At 36.4% G+C, this 27,958-nt stretch overlaps 3 protein-coding genes across 3 annotated transcripts in view; all 3 read left to right on the top strand.

Annotated features, from left to right (window-relative positions):
* The first annotated feature begins 2,082 nt into the window (after window positions 1-2,082).
* Window positions 2,083-9,742, top strand: LOC128533683 (tripartite motif-containing protein 16-like). The gene is made up of 7 exons (XM_053507973.1): window positions 2,083-2,132; window positions 3,415-4,014; window positions 6,148-6,243; window positions 7,013-7,246; window positions 7,435-7,561; window positions 7,835-7,894; window positions 8,409-9,742. Exons 2-7 carry the CDS (start codon window positions 3,430-3,432, stop codon window positions 8,933-8,935), a joined length of 1,629 nt encoding a protein of 542 aa, XP_053363948.1. The 5' UTR covers window positions 2,083-2,132; window positions 3,415-3,429; the 3' UTR covers window positions 8,936-9,742.
* A 478-nt stretch (window positions 9,743-10,220) lies between these two features.
* On the top strand, window positions 10,221-17,435 carry katnal1 (katanin p60 subunit A-like 1). Its single transcript, XM_053507976.1, has 11 exons — window positions 10,221-10,331; window positions 10,640-10,874; window positions 12,153-12,313; window positions 14,024-14,192; window positions 14,608-14,732; window positions 15,109-15,214; window positions 15,483-15,641; window positions 15,816-15,942; window positions 16,020-16,154; window positions 16,387-16,513; window positions 16,860-17,435. The coding sequence occupies exons 2-11, from the start codon at window positions 10,713-10,715 to the stop codon at window positions 17,056-17,058; spliced, it is 1,470 nt and encodes a 489-aa protein (XP_053363951.1). The 5' UTR covers window positions 10,221-10,331; window positions 10,640-10,712; the 3' UTR covers window positions 17,059-17,435.
* Window positions 17,436-27,222: 9,787 nt separating this feature from the next.
* LOC128533232 (uncharacterized) overlaps window positions 27,223-27,958 on the top strand; it is a 30,549-nt gene continuing 29,813 nt past the window's right edge. The window contains exon 1 of the mRNA XM_053507491.1: window positions 27,223-27,866. Within this exon, the coding sequence (XP_053363466.1) occupies window positions 27,285-27,866 (582 nt within the window). The 5' untranslated portion in view covers window positions 27,223-27,284. The remainder of the gene's footprint in view (window positions 27,867-27,958) is intronic.

Genomic DNA, 27,958 nt, shown 5'->3' with positions numbered 1-27,958 from the left:
TGTTAGCTTTTGTTGCCATTGTTCTAACGTTAAAACCAAATGTGACACTTACCACCCCCTAGCAATATTAGTTGTGTTGAGCTATTTAAATTGTTCTCATTTCATTTGTTCATTGCAAACACCCCAATGCTTGTACATTTTGTCATTAAAACTAATTTTAATGATGATAATAAAAGGGGTTAAAAATTTTATTATTTCATTATTATTTTATATATATATATAAAATAATAATGAAATAATAAAATTATTCAACCAAACAGTGGTGTTCAGTCCCCGGGGACTACAGTGGTGTTGAAGTCCCCAGGGACCCTGGGGACGTCGCACATTCTCCTCGCTCGAACACTCTGGACTATGGACCTTGAGCTAAGACCTTAAGCTCCCCGCCATTTTATTTTTTTTATTTTCATACTGTACTGTGTGATGGGAAGTTGAAAGTTCAGTATTGTGTAAAGGGTGTTTAAGTCACTATGAAGTCCACGTTTATTGATGGAGACTTGGGTACAAAACTGTTTGTGGGTATTTTAGTACGGAAAAATTGTGTGACTGCAGTCACAAGTCATCAGAGAAAAAACTTTAATAGAGTCTTAAACCATTTTGCATCAGACTGCAAGGCTGCATCATAAAATGTTCGGAAAGTGATGAAGGAGGTGAAGCAGTGCTACAGGAAGAAACAGCTCCAACAGAGTGACTCTAGGAGCCTGGGACAGGGACTAAAATTTATTTTCTATTCTGATAAAAAAAAAGCACACTATTAAGTAAAGGTATGTCTGGTGATTATAACATTTATTTACCTAAATCTTTGCTTATTTCTGTACACACAATCACTGAGAATAAAATCCTTTGATTATACGTATACGTTTTACATATCAACCTAACACAAACAATCCACATTAAAATAATTTTGCTTTAAAATAATTGGTTCATGATTTAAAAAAAGAAAATTGCAGTTCAAATTTGGTGTATTCTAGCAATTTTTGCACAACATTTATTACCTATTATTTGCACAGGATTTGATTGTGTCATGTTGTCGTGTTGTCAAACGTGTTTGAACATTTGCATGTGCATTTTATGTTGCCTTTTTTGTATTATGTAGTATTTTGATAGTTTTTTATTAATTTCTGGAAAATAAATGAATAAATATATTAGGGGATAGCAAATTCCCGGGCTGTAGTTTTATGAAGCTTATGCTATGTTATAATTAGTTTTCCTTTCCGTACAAAAATGCATTAATTGTTTTGGCCAAATCTTAAATTGATGATACTGTAGGATAGAATTATCCTTTCTGTAAAGTCTCTTCTAGCACATCCAAAAGATATTCAGTGAGATTAAGGTCAGGACTCTGTGGTGGAATTCATAAAACTTATAAAAAATGAATCCTCATTGCACATTTTACATTTGAGCCTGATGAATTTGGGTATGCATAGTAAAAAAAAAATCCTTGACCATAAGAATGTCTTTTTGTATGGTTTTTAAAATAAAGCTACTTAATGCAACAGTTGGGGCTAAAGGAATTGTTGCCAGGTGAAACATATTAATAACTGTAGTAATTAAACAATTAAAAGCTTCTGAGTTTTTGCTTGTTTAACCAGGTGATGTATTCTGTAACTTGACCCAATAGAGTTGATTTTTGTTGAATACTTTACATGCCATGTATACATTGTGGTAGAGGTTCTGTTGTTGTATTTTCCTGACTGCATACTTCTCTTAATGTGTAAAGGTTTTGTGTGTTTGGGACCAGGGGCCCATTGTCTCATAATCTATCCCATTTAAAATCATATACATTTTAGACTTTCTGCCATATCAATGATTTGCTGTCAATGGGTCGTTTTTACAAATAGCCTACTTATAATTCTACCAAAAAAAAAATGCATAATTGAAAAATATTTCAGCAGTTATGTAAAGCACATTTAATCAGCAAGAATATTTAGAATAAAACTGATTCCATTAATCTGACTTTTTTTTTTATTCACATGGAAACCTATACACCAAACATTCTGTCTTTTGTTGGGTAGCCACACTTCCTGAATGACACTTTAAAGCGTTCTCTTTAATGCCACGCCCATTTCCTTTCAGACGAACCCAGAAAACTGTGCATGCCGGTAGTGGGTCTGCTTGCTGAAGAGAGTGTTTGAGTGAGTGTTTTTTTTCCCAAAAACTTTTCTGTCCTTTCCTTTTTTTATGTAAATAATGTTAATGATTACTGTATAGTGTACTGGTTTTGTAGGGTCATGACGTGGTGTGTAAATAGCACAGGACCAGGGGTTTTGTCTGCATTGTGTTTGGCAGCTGGCCAGGTTTATCAGAAAGCTGCTGGCAGGATATAAATCAGACTTACTGAAAGACCTTGTCTCTCATAGACACCAGGGGCTCCTGGTTCCCAATTAAAATGATAAGGAATTTAATCTAGTGTTTAACATAAGAAGCTTCATGACCTCAGGAACTCCAAGTGTTTTGGCTGTGGAAAACAGGGGATTCCTAGTACAAGCTTGTCCTAAGAGACTCTCCATGGCTGAAACGACAAGGAGAGAAGAGGTTATAGGAGACACTGTGACTCAGCAGAACAGGACAATGAGGATATAGAAAAGATTGATCAGACTAATTCTTATGTTTGTGTCTCATTAAAGGCTAGAGCAAAAAAAAAAGTGTTAACAAGGTGAATGTGAGTGAATACTGTATGTGTAGAAATAAATATGCCGACGTGATACCTCGGTGCCAATTGGAATAAAATTAGGATTCTATAAATATAACAATATATAATATATAATAATGATATGTTTCTATACAATATTTTATCGTTTCTTTACAACACAGTCTCCAAATAGCAACACCAACAACAGTCCACACTCCAGCTCTGCGTCGCCTCATTCTTTAAAGACACGCAGGTCCAGGTTCACCCAACCACGGGGCATGTACCGGCACGCTCAATTAGGGCGGGGCCACCTGAGAGAAAGAGCATGCATGCAAGAACGAGAGCTATGCGTAGAGCACATCCGTCTCAACGTAACAATAACGATATTATAAATATCCTGATTCGATATTACAATTTTGTTAGAATGTTTAACTTTTTTTTTTTTATTTACTAAGTAATTAAATATAGCCTGCTCCTTATAACATTAGCTTTCGCACTTAAAAACCAAGTGCATCATTTAAAAAATACAAATTATTTTAAATACAGGAGGTTAACCTTTAAATTAAATTAAACATATTTAGCAATTTGCCATATTGTCAAAGGGTCTGTGCTTTAACTCTGTGCATTTATATTTTGTGTGTGTGTGTACTGTCTGTCTGTCTATATATGGCAAATGTTCTTCCTTTTTCCACCAACTATGTCACTTGTCACAAACAACAATCATTTTTTTATTGATTAATAAAAATAACGCTCTCTCTCTCTCTCTCTCTCTCTCTCTCTCTCAGTCCGAGTGCAAGACAATGGCAGAGGTCAGTATTTCAGTAGGTCAGGATCAGTTCAGCTGTCCAGTGTGTCTGGATCTCCTGAAGGATCCTGTAACTGCTCCCTGTGGTCACAGTTTCTGTAAAGTCTGTATTAATTGCTGCTGGGATCAGGAGGAGGCTGCCTACAGCTGTCCTCAGTGTAGAGAGACTTTTACTTCAAGGCCTGTTATACACAGGAACAACATGCTGTCTGAAATAGTGGAGAAACTGAAGGAGTCTGAGCTTCAAGCTGCTTCTCCAGCTCACTGTTACGCTGGACCTGGAGATGTGGAGTGTGATTTCTGCACTGGGAGAAAACGCAAAGCTGTCAAGTCCTGTCTGGTGTGTAAGACCTCCTATTGTGAAGATCATCTTAAACCTCACTATCAGTCTCCTGCCTTAAAGAAGCACAAGTTAGTGGAAGCCTGTGCAGATCTCCAAGAGAAGATCTGCTCTCACCATGACAAACCAATCGAGATCTACTGTCGTACTGACCGAAGCTTCATCTGTTACTTGTGTATGATGGATGAACATAAAGGCCATGATACAGTTGCGGCTGAAGCTGAAAGAAATCAAAAACAAGTAAGAATTATAGACGTCACTATATTACACTTAACAGAAATATAAACTCAAGACCTTTGTTTCTGCTCCGATTTTTCATGAGATGGACTTAAAGATCTAAAATTCATTCCAGATACACAATATTACCATTTCTCTCAAACATTGCAAAAAAAGGCACCGCATTATCGTGAACAGAGACAAATTTTAGGCAAATGGTTGTGAATGGTGTTCGTACTGTAGGGCGTTCATAAACTTAGGTTTCGCCGTAATGCAAATTATCGCAAAGATCAAAGCACGAGTGAAACCTCGGGATATGTGCATTAATGTAACTGTGTCCTGTTATTTTGAAGAATTAAAAGTTATTTTCACAAATGTAAAGAGAACTCACAGAATTGGGACTTAATCTATGTGTGCCCATAAAAAACAGGTCATGTGGTCGGATCAATTCAGATTGAGCCTATTCCAGAGTGTTGGGTGTTTTAGGGTAAGAAGGGAAGCGTATGAAGAGATAAACATATCACTTATAGTACAAATTTAAATCTAATTATTAGATTATAATAGATTCTTTTTTTAAGGCCAAGCAGTGCATGTGATTTGAACATGTGTTTAATACAGAACTTTAACAGTCATGCAAATCCTACCGTAAGGCAGGAGAGAAAATCTAAGTAATTAAATGTAGCCTGCTCCTTAAAACATTAGCTTTTGCACTTAAAAACCAGTGCAGCATTTAATGAATACAAATTAACTTCAAATACAGGAGGTTAACCTTTAAATTTTTTTTTTATAAATCATTGCTGCTATTTTTTGCTATATCAACGTTTACTGTTTCTCTTTCCACTATCTTAACTCATACTCCATCACAAAAAAGTACTGTAACGTGTTAAGTTGTTCAGTAGCTCTTTGTTTGTACATTTGCACGTGCACTTTGTTGTATGTTGTCTCTTTTTTGTATAGAGATTGATAGTTTTAGGTTAACTTAAAAATGTAAATGTCATACCTGAGCTACTCAGCTAATTAGATCTCGTAGTTAGCTAGCTGGTTCCGCTAAAGTGTGTTGTTAATTTATGTTGTTGCATGTAGGTAGCACTTCGGTCCTAAAGGAACGTTGTTTCGTTTCACGGTGTACTGAACTGTATATGGTTGAAATGACAATAAAAGCCGACTTGACTTGATTTGACTTGAAATTAAATTAATCACAAAGCTACATTGTTACTGAGCAACACGTATTTCTGTCATCCATCAAAATTATTATTTCTAAACAAATTTAGCAAACATTTCACTCCTATACCGGATGAAAATGTGTAAATAGTTCAGAGTGTGTCATCTAAAGGATTTTTAAGAAAAGGAGAAATTTTACCTCCTCAAAAGCCTCCAAGATTTCAAAACACTATTTGACAGTGGGCATGCAGGTTAAGTTGATGCGAATACAGGGGCCTGCGTATTGAGAAAAATTACCTCAATAAACACCTTGTGAGCATTTTAGCCGATATGGTGTTCTGATTCTGGTGAACAATAACATTAGCCGATGTGAAAGAGGACTTACAGTAGTTGCTTAGAAGTTATCCCGGGGTTCTCTGTGACCTCTTGGACTAGGAAAAGATCCCTGTTGGTCAACCAATGCTGTGGAGGAAAACTGTTTTTTTCCTCCATTTGTTTACAATTTGTCTAACTAATTATTATTATTATATTTATTTATTTTATTATTTATTTATTTTTTAATCAAAAACTTAACTCTTTAGAGATGGTTTTGTTACATTTTCCACCTTGATGAACATCGGCACCCTGTTTGAGCGATTATATACATATACCACCATTTGGGTTAAGATTGGACATTGACAGGCCTTGATTTTTACATGAAATACAACATGGTGAAGGTGGAATAATACTGCGTTGAACATACTGTGCGAATGAAGCTGACAGAGATTGGGGTGTCAGGGCCAGAGAGAGCATCTGGGATGCACTAATGTGTCATGTAGCACCCTAAAAAAATACTTGTGCATTTCTATTTGTAAAAAATGTCCAGTACAAGGTGATAGTACAATATGTGATACAGGGATGTTTTGTCAACTTTGCTCTGCTTTTCATTCAGTAAGTTGTATTATTGTCTTTATATGCAAAGCATTTTTTGATAAAGATTTTTTTAATCATTCACAGACTAAGGTAAACGAGCAGTGGATGAAATCTGAGCAGAAGATCAAGGAGAAGCAGAAGAAGGTGGAAGAGCTGAAACAGACTGTAGACAATATTAAGGTAAAGAGTAAACACATAAAACTGGCAATTCAATTAAAGATCACTTTCTGTGACAGTAAACCTATATTTACAAAAGTGAGTACACCCATCCTCACATTTCAGCAACCACTTTATTATATGTTGACAATAAATGTACAACTAACAATAACAATAACTCAACGCGCAGACTTTATTGTCGAAATAACTGGCAACAAAAATGAGTACACCCAAGTGAACATGTCAAAACTGCGTCCGAAGTGTCAATATTTTGTGTAAGCATTATTGTTATTTACTGAAGCACAGCCTTATTTTTTTCTGGGCCTGGAATTCACCAGAGCTGCAGAGGTTGTTGTTGGGATCCTCTTAGGATCCTCCATAATGATATCACGGAGCTGCTGGATGTTAGACACATGGCGCCTCGCCACCTTCCGCTTGTGGACGCCCCACGGGTGCTCAATAGGGTTCAGGTCTGAAGACATACTCGGCCAGCGACAAACACAAACACGATGAATAGAACATGTGACTTTACAGTACATGGTTAAACATGTACAGCTGTTATCACTTAGGATGTACTCACTATTTTGACAATAATGGCTCTACAGTATGTTGAGTTATTTTCAAAGGACAGTAAATCTATACAAGCTGACTACTCTAAAATATATCTATATATAATAATGTCCTTCGAGACGATATACTAAAAATTTTTTGCTGAAATTAAGCAAGGGGGGAGGGTGTTTAAGTTTGTGAGTGGGTTTACTTATATATATTTACATTGTGTGTGTCCTAACAGAGGCGTTCACAGGCAGCAGTAGATGACAATGAGAGGATCTTTACTGAGCTGATCAGCCTTATGGAGAAAAAGCGCTCGGAGGTGACGGAGCTGATCAGAGCTCAGGAGAAAGCTGAACTGAGTCGAGCTGAACGACTCCTGAAGCAACTGGAGCAGGAGATTGCTGATCTTAAGAGGAGAGTCACTGAGCTGGAGCAGCTTTCACACACACATGATGACATCCACTTCCTCCAGGTAACACTCACTGTCTGATCTACAGAGGGCGCTGTTCCTCACAAAGTTTCCTCCTAAAAGCTCATTACAGCAACAATAAATGTTCCTGTCTGAGATCACAAGTGTGTCTTTGGTCTGATTCAGTCTGAGATTCATTCGTTCCTCTCCTACACTTTTCTCCTTCTCTATGATGTGTTTCCTCTCTGTAGAGTTTCCCGTCTCTCTGTGTTTCTCCTGGATGTGAGGACTCACCCAGCTTCACTGTCAATCAACATCTCACATTTGATGGAGTGAGGAAATCGCTCTCACGTCTGAAAAGACATGTTGAGGAAATCTGTGAGGAGGAATTTAAGACAATCCATCCACAAAAAAACCCCACTTGTTCTGCATCACAATAAAACGAGCCATAAAATTCATCAAACAGAAATAAGAAAGAAGCAGGAACAATACTACATAAAATTAAACTAATAAATGACAACATAATAATAATAATAATAATAAACTTACATTTTGGCCAATATCGTGACTTGTAACAAGGAATCACATTGTGTGCTTTATACTGCTGCTAAATTATTTATGCTTTTCCATTTTGTTTCTGTGTCTACACAGCTGCAGCGGTTCAGATGTTTTTACCCACGGACATGAAGAGCAGAAAGGATTTTCTACTGTGTAAGTATAACACACACACACACACACACACACACACACACACACACACACACACACACACACACAGAGAGAGAGAGAGAGAGAGAGAGAGAGAGAAAGAAACACACACACAAATAGATGTACGCAGAAGAACTCAAGTGTCCTGCACAGAGCATGACTGAACTTAGCCCCACTGACCTTAAGGATGAACTGGAGCTCTATGTCTCTAAATCAAATTTAACTTGAGACGTGTCCGACCACTCCAACAAATAAAAAATTTTTTACATTCCACATCATTTTCTGTCTCCATTTTGTCTGTGTCATCAGTTTAAATGATTTTACTTTCTAGTAAGCTAACATGTATATACCTATCAATATTTTTCATCTAAAGCTGACCAGTATTACCTGTAATACTGTATAAATATTTTTTTGTATCAAGCAGCATGAGGAGGAAAAACACAGACAGCTGTCTTTCTCACACATATTTATTTTATTTAAATTAAAATCTAACCTGTGGTCATTTTTATTGTTTTAGATTTCCGTTATCTGACTCTGGATCCCAAAACAGCAAATTATGAACTCATTCTGTCTGAGAAGAATAGATCGGTGACACGTATTAGGACACGACAGCAGTACTCTGATCATCCGAAGAGATTTGACTCCTGGTCTCAGGTGTTGTGTAAGGAGAGTGTGTGTGGACGCTGTTACTGGGAGGTGGAGTGGAGCGGTGATGGTGTGTTAATATCAGTCTCATATCAAGGGATCAGCAGGAAAGGACAGGGTGATGAGTGTGTGTTTGGATTCAACAGTCAGTCCTGGAGTCTGAGGTGTTTTTCTTCCTCTGTCTCTTTCCGGCACAATGGCATTGAGACTGAGCTCCGAGGTCCAGCGTCCTCCAGAATAGGAGTGTATGTAGATTACAATGCTGGAACTCTGTCCTTCTACAGCGTCTCTTACACAATGAGGCTCCTCCACAGAGTGCGCACCACATTCACTCAGCCTCTGTACGCTGGGTTCTGTATGGGTACTAACTCAACTACAAGGTTATGTGATAATAAATGAACTGGTTTTGAGGGGAAAATAACTAGAGCTTCAGATTGATTTTTTTTCCCTAAGCAACAGTGCCAATTTCTGTAATACTAATGTAATTTTATTGTGGTTAAAAACACAAAACAGGGAACGATTTCCTGTGAATTTGGGGATGTAGTTGTGGGGCTCTGTTCATGTACCCACAACAGCATCTTCTAGCAAGAGAAGCAAGGTTCTATGGTAAATTAGTGGTATGATAAAGGAGAATGAATTATTGAGGCTGTGGCCACAAAACCTCCTGTTTCATGAAAGCTACCATTTTCTGAACATGCCTGTGGTATATGGAAATTAATAAATGAAGGTTTTTTTCCCCTTTTGGCAGGATTGAAAATGTACTCATCAATGCCTTTTGAGAGTCAATAGACAAGAAAGAATTTATAACAAGTATGAAACAAAGTTTAATTACCCTAATCCTCAACGCTAGGAAAGCCAAAAAGAAATTATACAATGTTCTGCCAATTACACTGACTATTACTGATGATAAAATATTTTCTGGGGTTGTTCTTGCTTGAACAATAAGTGAGACACAATCAGGATTTCTGAAGAAAAACCTTACTTAACCTAGAGGACCTCAAAACTGAATGTAGTCCTGAAATTGAAATGGTTTAAATCCTGGATAGACTTTCTACTGCGCTGTGATTTTTGCTATAACTGACACTACGTCCAGTCTGTTTTTGGAGCTGTGCCACCATATCTAGACTGTCCTACACATATTTCCTTTACTGTAAATGCTCGACAGTCTCACTTTTTTTTTTACAGCATTCCTCACGCAGTCGCGTTTTGTGTTGACTTAATATAAATAAAGTGCTATTAATGTTGCTGTGTTCATTTTTCTAGTCTTTTCTACTGTAAATTAGTTCAATTTAATTTGAGAGAGAATCAAATTTTTTTTCATTTTGTTAATTTTATTTTTATTAATTTCTCTTTTCTGCTCAGCTTCAGGGTTGTTGTTGTTTTTTTTTTTTTAAGATGTTTGTGATGTGCCTAATTTGTTGTATATAATTTTTTTAACATAAAAAAAAAACATAAAAAAAAAACCCCGGATAAACCCGGAAGTAAAAGTACCGGTTTCCGTTTATAACACGGAAGTAATTCGGTGTTAGGCGCAGAAATCTAGCACAAATTCTATTGTAAATTAAACACATCAGTCACTTTGTGCTTTGTGTATTAGATGCTACAAGCATAAAAATATATAATATTAAGTCATTATTAGTATTGTACTGTATTGTATTGTATTGTATTGTATTGTATGAAGCCCTTTCACTTCCTTTTTCTTTGTAGCCCCGCCCCTTTCATCTGTCCCGTGTAGCGTCTCTCCATGGTAACGGCACGCGCTTTGGCTCAGACGGCACAGTGGCTCCTTTGAAAGGTAATAACGCGGTTTAATGTAAATATAAATCTGCAATATACTCTAATGTTAGTTCTATAATTGCACAATTACTTAATATTTATATTTATTTTGTTCTTTAACTCACCAGTCCTGCAAAGGCCTTATCTGCAGCTTCTAATAGGAATAATAACCCTAATGCATGACATGTTACTAATTATTCTAAAGTCTATCTGCTTTTAATAATATCAATAAATAAATGATTTTTTTAAATTAATATTAGTGCTGTTATACAGGATCAAACAATCCAAGTTGCATATGCATTATGCTTCTGTTATTTCGTCTGCCAGGGCTTCTGACCTCCAGGACGTGTCTTCAGTAAATTCATCTTCAATCAAGTTATTAGCGAGACATTTTTCCAAGATGAGTTTAGCTGAGATTTGTGAAAATACTAAAAAGGGAAGGGAATACGCGTTGCTCGGGAATTACGACTCTTCTATGGTGTACTACCAGGGTGTTCTACAACAGATCCAAAAGCACTGCCAGTCTGTTAGAGATCCTGCACTAAAGGTCAAATGGCAGCTGGTAAGACACTCACACAATGAAACACGCTCAAACATACATGTATGCATGCAGCTAGACTGCACCCTCACATTCTGTTAATAGAGCACTGTCATCATTTAAGAGATCACCACTTTAATTTATGAAGGTACAGGTGATCAGTCTGCAGTAATTTGCAGTAATATTTCAGGAAAACATCCCGAAAAGCAGTATGTTGTGGTAAACTGTTATTTCGCCCCATCCACAAGGTTTTACACAATGGGTTGAATTATGTGAATCATACATTATTATCTTTATAGTAATCAGACCACAGTCAGCCTGAACTCCTATGGAACTTTTTGATTCACGCACATTACAATACTGTGATCAGAACACAGATTGAAACATTATTTCCTTATTCTCCTGGCAACTTAAGGAAGACCGATGGGAATTCGTGAAAGTTGAGTACAATGTCAAAAGTATATTAGAAAAGGAGAAAGAGGGCAATAAAAAGTATTTAATGTTTTTTAAAAATGTGACAGGGAAAGAGAATTAAAATTTTAAGGAATACAGTATGAGGAAGATCAAGCCCAGAAGGTGGCGATAATGCAATATACTGGATGCCAACCCCCAGTAAACACCAAGAAGACAAGACAAGACTTGTAAAATCATGGTAAAACTGTTCTTATGGTCTAGAACTGTGTTTAAGTAAAACAGGGACTTGTGAGTACTTTTGTGCAGAATAACAGAATACAGTTCTCAGAGTTAACCACTCCCTTTACCCTGCTTTGAGTCTGAAACACTGGCCTTCCAGGAACTACTTTAATGTCTCAAAAATGTGAAATTGTCTCGGAGTGAGGTCAGAATGTATGGGGAAAGTGGGAATAACTTCCAGCCGAGTTCCTATAATGTGCAAGTGGTGTTGGTGAACGATTATATGTACAGTTCACTTAGAAAGATGGGTTTCTTCTGCAAGTTATGTGTTGACAATTAAACATCAGGCGTTCCACTAGCTGAATGTTCCAAGAATGACTGCATCCGGCTCTGTGCCACTTTGGCTGGCATGCAGTTGTCCTTAAAACGTTTGCATCGTTCAAATGTTTAACTAAGGCTAAAAGTCTCACACCGTGCTGTGTTTCTGTCAAATGTATTCAAGCTTTCATTCATCAGAAATTTCTTCGCAAGTCCTGGTTTGATTTGAACGCCCTTTAAACTTTCAGTTTATTATCTGAATGTACATGAACTCTGTATGTACTATGATCACACAGCCATATCGCATAATCATTGTTCATAAATATTGTGCCATTCCATTGCTGGATTTAGGTGAGACAGGAACTGGTGGAGGAATATGAACAGGTTCAACTCATTGTAACCACTCTGGAGAGTTTCAAGATGGATAAGCCTGTTGACCCTCCCAGTAATCGACCAGAGGACTACACAAAGGACCCTGATGTGTGGCCACCTCCCACCCCTGCAGAACACAGGTACAGCTGAGTCAGACTAATTATCAGAGAATTTATGACTGAAACAACTCTGTTTAATTGTTAACAGTATGCATTTTTTTTTCTGTATAAAATAAAACTAATAAAAAATTGAAACAAACACAAGTTTTAGACTGTAAATGAAGTTTAATACATATAGGCAGATGCTTTTATCCAGAGCGACTTAGATTTTTATCTCATTACACATCTGAGCAATGGAGGTTAAGGGCCTCGCTCAAGGGCCCAACAGTGGCAACTTGGTGGTTGTGGGGTTTGAACCTGGGATCTTCTGAACCGTAGTCCAATGCCTTAACCACTAAGCTACCCCTAGCCCCTATGTAAATACAGCTTGAACCGTAACAATTTTTATTTATTAATTATTTCACATATAAATTACATCTTTTGAGTCATCTGACGGACGTGTGACTTATATGTGAATTTACTGCCATAATGTCACTAGATGGTAATCTTGGCATTTCAGAGAAAATGGATTTAATATACAAAGTCTCTTAAACTGAGGTCAGAGATTCATTGAATAATAATAAGTGCTTTAGCAGTATAACTGTATAACTAGAAATAGAGCTCTAGTCTGCTGAAATGCTCCATGATAGAATGTGATCATGTGATCAGTGTGTGACCTGTATGGGTGTACAGTGGAACCTTGGATTACGAGCATAATTCGTTCCAGAAGCGGGCTCATATTCCAAAACACTCATTACCCAAATGTAATTTTTCTATAGGAAATAATGAAAACTTAAATTATTTATTCCACAGCCCAAAAAAATAAATACATAAAAATGTTTAATACAAAATATAAAGTAAAAATAAAACGAAATTACCTGCCCTTTACCTTTAAAAAAAATAAATAAATAAATCCCGACAGATAAGTGTTTCAGTTTACGCGCGCAGGCGCTGTGTGTGTGTGTTTGTGTGTGTGTGTGTGTGTGTGTGTGTTTGGGCCTGTCGCTATGTGTGAACACACACACTAAAGGCGAGTGAGAGAGAGAGAGTGTGTGAACCGGCATGGTGTCAAATTAGGCGCGCACACACATAACGACAGGCTGAGGGAGAAAATGTGTGCATGGATGTTGATTATACCAGTAAGAGACGCGCACTAAGACCCAGCAGAGGAGACGATTATCCACTTCCGCAGCGCAAGAGAGAGAAAAACTATTGACTCAGTTGTGATCACGTGATGCTCGGCGGCAAAACAAGAAGTGCATGCGTGATACATGATACTCGGTACTCTTAAACCAAAACTTGCTCGTTTTTCAAGTCAAAATTGATTCAAAATCTCGGAATGCTCGCAAACCGAGGTTTCACTTTACCTTGGTGTACCTATTTTAACTGTATAGTGACCTCTGGTGTTTAACAAGGTAATTGCATTATATGCTAACATAATCCATTACTAATTTCCATAAGGGTTTTTGCATTATGATGCATTGTTAAAATTCATGGCATTTATTGTGGTTTACTGCTGTAATCTGTACTACTGTAATCTACTCATTGTTATTTATATGCTGATTCCTTTGTACTTGACTGCTGTCACTTCTGTAGAATATATTGGAGTTAAATATTATTTTATCCTAAAGTAAATCTCTAGAAAGGTTTATACTATACCTCCACATTCTATCCACACTACGGTTACTGTGTCTGATGTGTACTGTAATTTCTTATGGGTATTGTCTTGTTGTTTGCCTGTCTGAATCCTAGACCACCTGCTCAGGTGAAAAGACCAAACACTGCTGTGAAGGTCCAACGTAAAGATGGTCCTGCCATGCAGCACCAGCACCGTGGCCCCACTGGGAAGGGCCAGCCTAATCCGAAATCAGACAGAGTTTTTGTCCGTGACTCTCGCAATCCTAAAGTTAAAGAAGAGAAGGTTGGTGGAAAAGTGTTATACAACATCTTAAATTTAAGTTATAGCCATTTCATTAAGGACCTGATCTCACAAGAAGAAAATACGGTTAAGTGGAAATCCTTTGAGTGCATCTTGTGCCTCAAGTGAAACAGACCTGTCCCAACACTTCTGTTGATTTTAACCATGTTCACCAAATTATTTGGTTTTAAGTTTTTTTAAGGATGTACAGTTTCCAATAATCTTTCCTTAAAAAGCGACCATTTAAGCATAATTTATTGCAAGCCCAATATTGCCACAAACTTTATTTTCCTGAATGTATCTTAACTTCTGACCTCAACTATTAGAATAAAATATATCCAGATATAATCACAATGTTACTGTACTGTACATCTGAAAAGCATATGTTAATTTATTATGTTGTCTTTGTCCTCTTTAGGGTAAAAATGCTCAAGAAGGGGCAGGAGATGGAGAATTAAAGAAATTTGATGATGCAGGTTACGACAGTGATTTGGTTAATATTTTGGAAAGAGACATCATGTCTAGAAATCCAAATATCCACTGGTAAATCCTGAGAACTCTCTTTAGACATGGACAGCAGTATACAATAAAAAAATCTGGACTGTGTTAACCATAAAACTCATAAGCAGCAATCTTATGTAAATGTATTAACTTAGGGTGTAGTAGTTATACCTTCATGTAGGTAATGCTTTTTAGGCATTTTTCTATGAAAGCAAACAGCTTAAATCCTAGTTTAGGGGTTTGTTCCTTGAGCAGGTTTCATGTGTAACTCAGTAGAAGCTTGAGAAAGATGTTTATTATTATTATTATTATTATTATGATTATTTGGTTGTCAGTATTATTATTTTGATTGTCAGTAAAAAATACTAAATTTTGGAATGATAGTCATACAGACTGTTGTGAATCACGCTTCCTGCAGGGACGATATCGCAGACCTGGAGGATGCCAAGAAACTGCTCCGGGAAGCTGTGGTTTTGCCAATGTGGATGCCAGATTTTTTCAAGGGCATTCGGCGCCCGTGGAAGGTTCATATTTTAGCACAAACACATACCACACTTTGCATGCCATGACATGAAATATCAGGTTATCAGGTTGCAGTAGTATGTTTATAAGTCAGTGGCACTAAACAAGACTAATCAATGCTATGGCAACCAATATGGTAAAACTTGTATATTTGAATCCATTGGTGATTAGTGTGGTTTTTCCATATAGGTCTTCTACATAATAATTGCCCTATCCTATTGAAGTGGCATAATTTTAGTTGTTCTGTGTGTTTCTCTCTATGTGTGCCAGGGTGTATTGATGGTTGGTCCTCCAGGTACCGGCAAGACCATGCTGGCTAAAGCTGTAGCTACAGAGTGCGGTACCACTTTCTTTAACATTTCCTCCTCCACACTCACCTCGAAGTACCGGGGAGAGTCTGAGAAACTTGTTCGGCTACTGTTTGAAATGGTGATTAAGTCATACGCTGTTAATGTCCATGAGTCTTTTAAATTCACTTTAATCTTCTTTGTAATGTTACTTAAAAGTTTAAAACAGAGAGGATTAAGCCTAATTAATTTTAGTTCCCGTTTGTTTTCCGGAAGTTCTTGACACCTTTTTGACAACCACTGTTCTGTTTAACAGGCTCGATTTTATGCCCCCACCACTATATTCATTGATGAAATTGACTCCATTTGTGGAAGACGTGGCACATCAGATGAACATGAAGCAAGCCGGAGAGTAAAGTCAGAGCTTTTGGTCCAGATGGATGGTGAGAAACAGATCATCAGATAGAAATTTAGTTGCTTTTTAGATAGAGTTTGGTGAATAACCTAATTTCGTATCCAGGTGTAGGAAGTGTGTCAGAAAACGATGACCCCTCTAAAATGGTGATGGTTCTGGCTGCAACAAACTTTCCATGGGACATAGATGAAGCCCTGAGGAGGAGGCTGGAAAAGAGGATTTATATTCCTCTGCCCACCGGTAAAAATGGATTGATTTCTCTTACTCATACAATCGAAGTTTACCAAAACAGAGATTTCTCTATTGTGCTGACAGCACTGACATAACATGCTCCATTTGCTGAGTTTGTTGAATGTTTTCACAATCCTTAATTGGGTGCATTGTTCATACTGTACCTCATGCTCATGCTACTAGCATTGGAATGAGATGGTCAGTTTATCTAATATTAGATTCCTGTAACTGCTCTCTTCAGTAAAGGGGCGAGCAGATCTGCTGAAGATTAGCCTGAGGGAGGTGGATGTGTCTCCTGACGTTGACCTGGACATAATCGCTGAGAAGATGGAGGACTACTCGGGTGCTGACATCACCAACATTTGCAGGTACAACAGCACAAATTCATAGAACAGCTGGTCAACTTATTTAAGACTTGCTCTGACCTTAACTTCACATTTCAACATCATCTGCTCACCATACCTCCTCGAACAACATTTTTGTCTGACATCATCAATGATTTTGTGGCTGACTAAGCACGAATCCTCATAGCCAGAAGAGTTGAAGTTATTATAACAGCAGAAGAAAGTTATAGTTTATTATATAGTAGTGTACGTACCTCTATGGTAAATTTAAGAAATGATAGTGAATGTTTGATGATGGGTAATGTACTGTAGGTGTATCTAACAACCTGAAATTCCTTTTTACCTAAACAATATGTGTTTATGTACACAGAGATGCATCCATGATGGCAATGCGTCGGAGGATTCAAGGCCTGAGCCCAGAAGAGATTCGAGCACTGTCTAAAGACGAGCTGCAGATGCCTGTCACCATGGAGGACTTTGAAATTGCACTCAAAAAGATCTCCAAGTCTGTTTCTGCTGCTGACCTGAAGAAATATGAGGACTGGATGAACGAATTTGGCTCTGTTTAATCAGAAAGTTTACATAGTTAGGAAGAGAGCATTCCCAAGCCCAGACTTCTTTTTTATGACAATGCTACTTTTCTTGGCTTCAGTTCTTAAAGATGCACTATTGCCTAATCTGCTGTAAAATTCAGCCAGTTCTATATATAACACTTGTACAGTAGTTTCTAATTTATTTTAATTATTTAGTTGTCATTAAGTTGTTTTTCTTTGTTATTGCTTAAATATTTTTTTTCTATTTAGCTAAAGCAAAAGATAAGATATGAAAGTCGTTATTAATCTCGAAGGAAATTGTTTCTCCAGTAGCTGCATATTTAAAAAAATACAAATACAATAGGATGAGAAATAAAAAATTTTTAAAATAAAATAAAATGTACTATAATGTCAAAAAAACAGATATAAATGGAATAAATACATATAAATAAATAAAAGCACTACTGAGTGTATAGAAAAGTGCAGAATTGCCTCTTTTGTGTATTGTTCATGTTTATTATTGCACATAATATTTGATATTGCATATAGAGAGTAATAGTGATATTGATATTGCACACTGTACGATATATATATTGCACATGATTTTTAAAATCTTGCATAATTATTGGTTTTGCATATGGTGTTATTATTATTATTATTGTGATACTAATTTTGCACAATGTATCAGGGCATGATTAAGCTCTCTTGATAATGCTGTCATGACAGCTTCCAAATGAAGGGGGAAGAGTTATAGAGTTCGAATGCCACTGGTATAAATGACGTCCTATGGCGTTCAGTTTGAGACTTTGGTAGTCTCAATCTGTGGCTGAACGTGCTACTGTATGACATCAGTGACTCGTGTAGGGAATGTAAGGTATTTTCCATGATACTGAGAAGTTTCTTCAGCATCCTCCTCTCAGATACCTCGACTAGAGACCCCAGCTACACTTCTATGACAGACCCCGCTTTTCTGATGAGCTTGTTAAGTCTGTTGGTATCAGCTATTTTCAATCTGCTACCCCAACAGACTACAGCAGAGAAGATAATGCTGGAGACCACAGAATAGTAGAACATATGAAGCATGGTTCTGCATACATTAAAGGACCTAATTCCCCTGAGAAAGTACAGGCGACTCTGACCTTTTTTGTAAACGGCATCAGTGTTCTTTGACCAGTCCAAGTTTATTGTCAATGTGAACACTTAGGTATTTGTAGCTGTCCACAACGTCCACCTCACTGCCCATGATGTTTATGGGGTTAGGGATGGTCCTCTGCTTCCTAAAATCAACCACCAGCTCTTTTTAAAACATTGAGCTGCAGGTGATTTAGTCCACACCACTTCACAAAACATTCCTGTACTCAGTCTCTCGGCCTCTCCTGATACAGCCCACGACAGCAGAATCATCTGAAAACTTCTGCAAATGGCAAAACTGTGAGCAGTGTCTGGAGTCTGAGGTACAGCGTAAAGATAGTCCTGCAGCGTCTTATTAATAAGAATTAATACGTCATGTCCAAAAATACTAATATCGACTGAGGACTCTCTTTTTGTGCAGATTAACAGAATAAAAATTGTCTCAAACAATGTAGCTTTTACACATATGATGTTTTGTATAACTTAGTAGATGCTTGTAGAGAGATTATTTACAGTATAACCTTTATTTATATGACAGTATTAAATAAATATAATGTTGAAGCCCATACTAGACATTGAGGTACTTTAAGAATATACTGTACATTATCTTGTTTAGAGCGACTTACAAAAGTGCTTTGAAGTTACACCAGTTACTAGGTTACTGACTAAGTAACATCAGGCAAACACTCTTGGGAAGGTTTTTTTTTATCTTTTAAGAAGGGGGGGATTGACCTAAATATCTAAGAAACAGATTCAGTGGAACTTCGGATTGCGGGTAACCCAGTTTGCAAATGTTCCGCAAGACGAGCAAAATTTTTAAATAAAGTACCAAGTATCATGTGGCACACATGCGCTTCTTGTTTTTGAAGGCGAGCATCACATGATCACAACCCAGCCAATGTTCTCCTCCTCCTCCACCCTTCACACACACATACACTCTAACATGATTCTTTTCAAAGGTAAAGTGCAGGTTAATTTGTTTTATTTTTACTTTAAAGCAGAGATCCTGTAAGTGTGTATGCGCACTCGAGTGTTATTAGAGAAATTTCTTGTTTATTTTCCCAATAAAAAAAATGTGTGTGCGTGCGTGCGTGAAGGGGAGGGGCACAGTGTCTAATGACGCGCACACACGCAGGCTGACAGAGATAGAAAATAATTGTCAGAGAAGCTGCTGCAGGAAGCTGTGGTTTTGCCAATGTAGATGCCAGATTTCTTTATTTGGTTCACATGGAAAGTTAATATTTTAGCCCAAACACATACCACGCTTTCATGCCCTGGCATGAAATAAATCATGTTATAAGGTTGCAGTAGGTTTTTCATTACTCAGTGGCACAAAACAAGACTAATCAATTCTATAGAAACCTATGTGGTAAAAAATAATTCTATTTTAATCTATTGGTGACTACTATATCAACACAAAAATTATTCTGTTGCCTTGTAAATATCATAATAATGGAAAGAAATATTACTATTATTAATATCACCTTTTTATAAGTTCTCTGAAAACCAGATTATTGTTTAAGTGGAACATATCAAAATGAATGCCCAAAAAAATATCATGTTACGGAGGCACAGACTCAGACTCAGGAGCCTGGTGTTTCCGTGACAGATCAACTCTTCAGTAAAGCTTGAGTTCCTGAAAATAAGGGCATTGATTCAGCACACACTGTACATGCACACAACGTTCCTCTGTGCACGCCCAGACATTTCCTCTAATGCTAAACATACAGTACACGTTACCTGTATAAAATGATATATTTTATTATTGCAGTGTTAAAGTGATACAACAAATGCATGTGACTGTTGGTATATTTAACAGCCGCTGGCCAAATCACCCAAATCCATATTTTTCATATTTCATTCCAAGGTTTCCAAGGGCCCTCTGTCACTAGGGCCCTGGGTAGTCAGTTCCACTACCCACTAACCCCCAACACATACACACACACTTTGATTTACCATAAAATTATTTACACACATGACATAGAAAATAACAATATTTGCATATATTGTGCAAATATTTATGTTTAATCATACAAAAAACAATGTATCAATGTATCAATGTATATTCATAAGAACACTCAAAGGCTAACAAACCATGGCAGAAAACCTGGGTCATGCAGCATGGAAGTATAACATTGCCAAAATTACTCCAAGCAAAATAGCATGTTGAATTACATGAACTGAACAAAAACTTGTTGTGATCAAAATTTTTATGTTTTCTGCATTGCAATTTGATGTGAATGGGAAAAAAAAATCTTTAAAACATTTACAAAGTGGATCAGCCACTGTAAATATTGACGTGTGTTTTCCTACTTGGATAATACTAATTTTGCTTGTTTGTTTAATCCAAAAGACTTTTCATTTAAAGCACGTTAATGTAGTTGCTTAAAATTTGGTATAAGAGGAAAGATTTATTTGTTTAACACAGTGCAGCATGTACTGTTAAACAAAAATCTGAAAAATCTGTGAAATCTGATAGTTTTCCATCAGATTTCACAGCGGATTTAGTTGCCTTATTTGTGTGAAGCAACAGCCACAGTGGCAAGTATATAAAACACAGCATATTCGAATAATTATTTTATGTTTCACTCGGACACTTTAAGGAGGAAACACGGACCAAACCAGTTTTGAATAGCTGAAAGTAATATACAATGTCTGGCACTAACATCTTTTAGAGACAGAGCATGTCACGTGTAGGCAGTGGAGGATTTGTGCGGCACCATTGTGGTTCTCTTCCCTAAATGTTCTCTATGGTCAGTCCCGTGTGTGTGTGTTTATCATTGTTAAATTTACTATACAGTAGGTGAGATACTTCTGAAGTTGTCTCTGGTTCAGGAGTGGCTTAATACTATGGATGCTACAATTGTAGCCAATTTCATGAAGACATCTGTGCATGGTGGCTCCTGATGACTGTAGCCTCACTCCACTCTTTGTGAACCTCTCCCAAGTTCTTGAATCAGCTTTGCTTGACAATCTTCTTAAGACTGTCATCCCTGTTGTTTGTACACCTTTTTATATTAGATTTTCCCTTTCAATCACTTGGATCCTGATCTCCACTTGTAGATCTATATAATGATACGTATTTGTCCAAAACGTATGTACAGTTGTGTTCAAAATAATAGCAGTCCAACATCAGTAAACAAATCAATAATTGTTTTTGGGAGAAATTATATTTCTTCCTGGTAAATATTTTACTTGTAGGTGTAGTGGAGTAATAGAAACCAACAGGCCCAACCTGCACCTGATTCTGTGTAATTAAATCATTAATCGAAAAGGGTCGTGTTCAAAATAATAGTGTGAAGTTTAATTAGAGAGGTAAATTATTCTGTGAAAAACTGGTGTATTCAAGGATGAAAAAATTCAAGGATAAATGCAGAAAAGGTTGTTCTGTGCATTTCTCTCTAAAAAATAAAATGGGTCGTTTTAGACATTGTCTTGGAGAACAGCGTACTTTGATTCAAAAGTTGATTAGAGATGGGAAAACATACAAAGAAGTGCAGGAAATAATAGACTGCTTTGCTAAAATGATATTAAATGCTCTAAAATGGAGACCAAAACCAGAAGGCTATCAGCAAGAAGCCCCCGTAAAGTCACATTTTAAAAAAAAAGACGTGCTGAAGAGGTTACAGTTCGCCAAAAAACACATTGACTGGCCTAAAGAGAAATTGCGCAATATTTTGTGGACTGATAAAAGCAAGCTTGTCCTTTTTGGGTCTAGAGGCTGCAGACAGTTTGTCAGGCCCCCAAACGCTGAGTTTAAACCACAGTACACTGTGAAGACAGTAAAGCATTGAGGCACAAGCATCATGATATGGGGATGCTTCTCGTACTATGGTGTTGGGCCTATTTATTACATTTCAGGGATCATGGATCAATTTGAGTACCTCGGAATACCTAAAGAGGTCATGTTGCCTTATGCCGAAAAGGAAATGCCCTTGAAATTGGTGTTTTAACAAGACAACGACCCCAAACACACCAGTAAGCGAGCAGCATCATGGTTCCAGACCAACAAGATTGACGTTATGGAGTGGCCAGCCTAATTCCCAGACCCTAATCCAATAGAAAACTTCTGGGCTGACATTAAAAATGCTGTGTCTGAGACAAAAAATGAAAACCATGGTTATACAACTAAATATTAGTTCAGAGATGCACAAGAAAGATTAAACTTCAAGCATTTTTGTTTAAACTGTAAATTCATCACTTTGTAAAGATGAATAATGACACTGCTATTTTTTTAAACAGACCAATATTTGTTTTTCTTTACTTTTTGTGAACTAATTATTCATTTAGCACATTTTTCTTCATGTTGTAATTCAGAATAGAATGTGCAGGGTTTCCAATGCATTTGTGTGATTTAAATGAAAAGTTATTATATGGATATGGAGCTTTACTCACTTTTTTAACACACTGCTATTCTTTTAAACACAACTGTATGTGAAGCACCACTTTACCAGTCTGGCAGCCCTTACAGAAACAGTCCCACTTGTACTTACTGTATGGTAACTTAACAATATCTTTCCATTTTTAGGTGCTAGTATGGAAATGTGGTATACCATTTGTCGCTCCTTCAAAAGTTTCACTTCTTAAGTATTAATGAATAAAGCATGATACCTTTGGTCATGAATATTCAGTGCCCTGTCTACATTTGTCCTTGCTCCTTTTCGAACTGGGGAGGCCTTAAAACGCATTTGTATAGATACACTGTAAATTATTTTCCTGCTAACAGTAGATTACTGGCAGCACAGTTATATGACTTTATAGTTTATTACTGTAAACATAAAACACAGTATATTTCTGTATTTATCACAATTTACAGGAGAATACTGGCAGCACAGACACCAGCAATTTACTGTAATTTTATAGTATACATCCAGTATTTATTTTACAGCAATTTTCTGTGAAAATTTAATGTGTAACTGATTATCTCAGTTTAACTTTTATTTTCTCTGTTTATTAAACAAATGTATAATTGGTAATAAAATAACTTGAGGTTTGAAATAAAAGCGTCCCCAATAATATAAAGCTGTTACATTAAAAATTCCCCCCAAAAAGTATTGCTTTGTAAATACTGTATGTATAGAATATACAATAAACACGTCAGAAAGGATATAAAACAAAAACTGTTATTAAAAGGTAGAGTCAAAAAATGACCCAAGGGGCGAGCCACAGAAAAAGTTTAAAAAAAAATTTTTATTAAAAAAGTAAAACAATAGGCATAAATAATTCTTAAATTGCAAATGTGGCAATTATATATATATATATATATATATATATATATATATATATATATATATATATATATATATATATAGTATTACATTGCATAATAACAGCTGCTCAAACCAGGACAACACAAGCATTTTAAATTGTAAAAATGTTCAGTAATAACAATATAAGTAATAAAACAGTACAGTACAAGTAACATTTTGGTATTTACTTCTTACGGGTCCTGTGAGGGGACACATGCACTGTACATGTAATCAGGCCTTTATGGTAAAGTGACCAGACGGAACCCACTCCTTAGTAAAAGACACATGGCAGCCCGTCTGAAGTTTGCCAAAAGGCACCTAAAGGACCCTCAGACCATGAGAAACTGATTTAGGCCTGATTGGTGGATTGCTGCAGAGATGGTTGTCCTTCTGGAAGGTTCTCACTTTCCCCACAGAGGACCTCTGGAGCTCTGACAGAGTGACCATCAGGATCTTGGTCACCTCCCTGACTAAGGCCCTTCTCATCGCTCAGTTTAGATGGCCGGCTAGCTCTAGGAAGAGTCCTGGTGGTTTTGAACTTCTTCCACTTATGGATGATGGAGGCCACTGTGCTCATTGGGACCTTTCAAAGCAGCAGAATTTTTTCTGTAACCTTTTCCAGATTTGTGCCTCGAGACAATTCCTATGACTTCATGCTGGGTCTGTGCTCTGACATGAACTGTCAACTGTGGGTCCTTATAAAGACAGGTGTGTGCCTTTACAAATCATGTCCATCAACTGAATTTACCACAAGTGGACTCCAATTAAGCTGCAGAAACATTTCAAGGATGATCAGGGGAAACAGGATGATCAGGGGAAACAGGCTGTGACATAACAAAATGTGATGTGCTGTGAATACTTCCAGGATGTATCGTATATTTTAATATCTCTTTCATAGCACCAACTAAAGGAGAGAAGTTGAATAAAGATAGAACGGGAGGTAAATGTCAACTTTTTAAAACTTACAGAAGTATTAAATGTGTAACCATTGAATCCAAGATAGAAATTTAAACAATCCTTAAGATATTTCACTTTATCTATAATGAATCCAGAATATACAAGTTTTCCACTAGAGTGTACTATATTTTCCATTAACTAAAGTAAAAAAAAGAAGTATATAGTTAATAGTAATGTGTAAATAAAGTTAAGTATCATTTTTATAGAAGGGACAAAGACATGTACAAGGGACATTCAAGTCAATGTGGGACCTTTAATTGTGCAGAATAACAGAACACACGTATTAGAGTAAAAGCTCCCTTTATTTCTTTCTCTATATGTAAGGTTTTACATTGTTCTGCAAGAGCAAAATGCCATCAAAGCAGTCCGTTTTTTGTAAAAGCATTCCAGCAATGGACTCTGTAAATTCAAATCAGTTTTATGTCTTAGTTTTATAGAATTTTCATCACAAGTCCTGCTTTGACTTACATTTACATTTGGGCATTTGGCAGATGCTCTTAGCCAGAGCGACTTACATTTTTTATCTCATTACACATCTGAGCAGTTGAGGGTTAAGGGCCTTGCTCAAGGGCCCAACAGTGGCAACTTGGTGGTTGTGGGGTTTGAACCGGGGCTCTTCCGAAACGTTGTCCAATACCTTAACCACTGAGCTACTCCTGGCCCTACTTGAACACCACTCGTATATTAGTATGTATAATAGTCCAAAAAATATGTATTTGAACAGAATTACTATTTTACCAGTCTGGTAGACTTTACAGTACCAGTCACACTTGTACTTACTTGTATACTATAATTCTTTTTTTAGGTGCCAGCTTATAGGATGGCAGTGTAAGCTCTGCACATTTGTCGCATCATCAAACGGATATTCAGTGTCCTGTCTTCATTTAAACTGTCATTGCTTCTTTAAGACCTGAGAAGGTCTGCACACACATGCACCTGAATAAAAATACCTCTTGAGTAAAGGCTGAATATAGTTTTTTTTTTTTTTTTAATAAGTGTAACATAATAATTCTGTGTTAAAGCAGTATAAAATAAATTCAGTTAAAATATTTAGTAAATTTAGCACATTTGTTTGTTAAATAATATTAAAATTTTCAGTTTCTTCTATCTTGCATTTCAATTATATCTACTCAATTATTTTACTCATTTTCACTTGGGGTAACCATTGCATTAACTTCTGATTTTCATTACATTTACTTAATTTTGTACATCATTGTACTAAATAGAGTTATTCAGGTCTACTTAATTTTTTTACTGACTTGTACTTCATGGTGTATATTTGACATGATTTTACATGAGAACTTTTATATATACTCAATATTTTTAAGTGTAAAAATGATTCGCCAAAAAAATTTAGTACAGCACAGTTTTATTTTTTAAAGTGTAATTTATCAGATACTTTATGTATGTACCGTATCTACAGTAGAGGCATAATTAACAACCGAATTGAAAGCAGTGAAGGAACAATTTGGTCTGGCTTTTAGATAAAGTCATTCCATGCGCCATCTGATATTCTGTAAAGCACATTTATTTAAATCATAAAATGGTGCTTGCGGGATTGAGCGGCACTCAGCGAGACGAATTGCAGACTTCCACGGGAAAAAACGTGGCCACATCTGTATAGCAGAATGTTATTGTAAGGAAAATAGTGTTATTTGATATAATGTTTAATTGAAGTACTTTTTGGACATCATAAGTACAGTAGGTACATAAAATAAAATATGTTCCATGTTTTAGCAAAGACATTTCTGACATCTCGGTGCCTAATATAATGTGATGTTGTAACAATAAAAGTGCTAACAATTAGACAAACAATTATTTAAATTTAAATGTAAAAATCATTTTGAAATCCATTTTATTTACTCTTTTTATATTAGGATAAGTTCTACTTTTCTTACTAAACCAAATACTGTAAATCCAACATAGACAGGTAGAAAGCACAGGTGTAATGTGGCCCATTTAAACACCATCATTCTATAGTTGTTTATTAGCAAGATTTACTGTACAATAGTCAGACTACAAAGGTCCGATTTAGCCAAGTGTCTTTTGATGGTTCTTCTGTCTCTTGTAGAGTTTTGCTTATTTGTTCCCTCATATATCTAATAAAAAATACTGACTTGATTATAAACTGCTTTGTACATTTGTTTTTATTTTATTTATTTCAACTTTTTGTGAATTGAATGTGTCAATTGTGTGGTTAAATAAGTCAGCACCATCTATTTTTTTATGCATAAACAGTCCTGTGAGATAGAGATAGAGATAGATATATATATATTTTACACACACAGTGGTGTGAAAAACTATTTGCCCCCTTCCTGATTTCTTATTCTTTTGCATGTTTGTCACACTTAAATGTTTCTGATCATCAAACACATTTAACTATTAGTTAAAGATAACACAAGTAAACACAAAATGCAGTTTTTAAATGACGGTTTTTATTATTTAGGGAGAAAAAAAGTCCCTTAATAACGTAAACCTTCATTTAAAAACTGCATATTGTGTTCAATTATGTTATCTTTGACTAATAGTTAACGGTTTTTGATGATCAGAAACATTTAAGTGTGACAAACATGCAAAAGAATAAGAAATCAGGAAGGGGGCAAATAGTTTTTCACACCACTGTGTGTGTATATATATATATATATATATATATATATATATATATATATATATATATATATATATATATATATAAAAAAATACACATACATTAAACTATGCAATATCTTTGTATAAAGCCAAATTCAATTTATATAAATATTTATATCAGTGAAAATGATTTACACTACAAAAATTCTGTCTCTTTAAAGCCACACCCACTCTATCTCTGACACCACAAACTGAACTAGGCTCTTTTCCCAGAAAACGAAACTCAGCCAACCTTTCTCTCTCTCTCTCTCCCTGTGTGTGTATGACTCCTGCAAAATGGCAGGTATTTCAACCGATCAGTATCAGTTTAGCTGTCCAGTGTGTCTGGACCTCCTAAAAGATCCAGTTTCTACTTCCTGTGGCCACAGTTTCTGTAAGGTGTGTATTAATGACTTTTGGGATTGTGAGGATGTAAAGGGTGTCTACAGCTGTCCTCAGTGTAGAGAGACTTTCACTCCAAGACCTGTTCTACGCAGGAACACCATGCTGGCTGAAGTGGTGGAGAAACTGAAGAAGTCTGAAGTCCAACCTGCTTCTCCTGCTCACTGTTACGCTGGACCTGGAGATGTGGAGTGTGATTCCTGCCCCGGGAGAAAACGCAAAGCTGTTAATTCCTGTCTGGTGTGTCAGGCATCCTATTGTAAAGACCATCTTCAACCTCACTATCAGTCTCCTGCCTTTAAGAAGCACAAGTTAGTGGAAGCCTGTGAGCTCCAAGAGAAGATCTGCTTTCAGCATGACAAACCGATCGAGATCTACTGTCGTACTGACCAAAGCTTCATCTGTTACTTGTGTACGATGGATGAACACAAAGGCCATGAGACGGTTTCAACTAAAGCAGAAAGGACTGAAAAACAGGTGAGAACTGGACAATGTTATTCTTCATTTCATTAATGTAAATTTATGCAGATTCTGTTTCTAATCTAGTTTTATTCAGTTGTTTTATTAGC

The sequence above is a fragment of the Clarias gariepinus genome, chromosome 11 (assembly GCF_024256425.1).
Source record: "Clarias gariepinus isolate MV-2021 ecotype Netherlands chromosome 11, CGAR_prim_01v2, whole genome shotgun sequence".
In the NCBI taxonomy this organism is placed as follows: Eukaryota; Metazoa; Chordata; class Actinopteri; order Siluriformes; family Clariidae; genus Clarias; species Clarias gariepinus.
This window is presented reverse-complemented; position numbering and strand designations above follow the sequence as displayed.

Coding starts and splice junctions, on each gene's coding strand:
- LOC128533683 (XM_053507973.1), top strand. CDS start 3,430: ATGGCAGAGGTCAGTATTTCAGTAGGTCAGGATCAGTTCAGCTGTCCA. Junction 6,244..7,012: donor AGACTGTAGACAATATTAAG/GTAAAGAGTAAA, acceptor GTGTCCTAACAG/AGGCGTTCACAGGCAGCAGT. Junction 7,895..8,408: donor CAGAAAGGATTTTCTACTGT/GTAAGTATAACA, acceptor TTATTGTTTTAG/ATTTCCGTTATCTGACTCTG.
- katnal1 (XM_053507976.1), top strand. CDS start 10,713: ATGAGTTTAGCTGAGATTTGTGAAAATACTAAAAAGGGAAGGGAATAC. Junction 10,875..12,152: donor TAAAGGTCAAATGGCAGCTG/GTAAGACACTCA, acceptor TGCTGGATTTAG/GTGAGACAGGAACTGGTGGA. Junction 16,155..16,386: donor TTATATTCCTCTGCCCACCG/GTAAAAATGGAT, acceptor TGCTCTCTTCAG/TAAAGGGGCGAGCAGATCTG.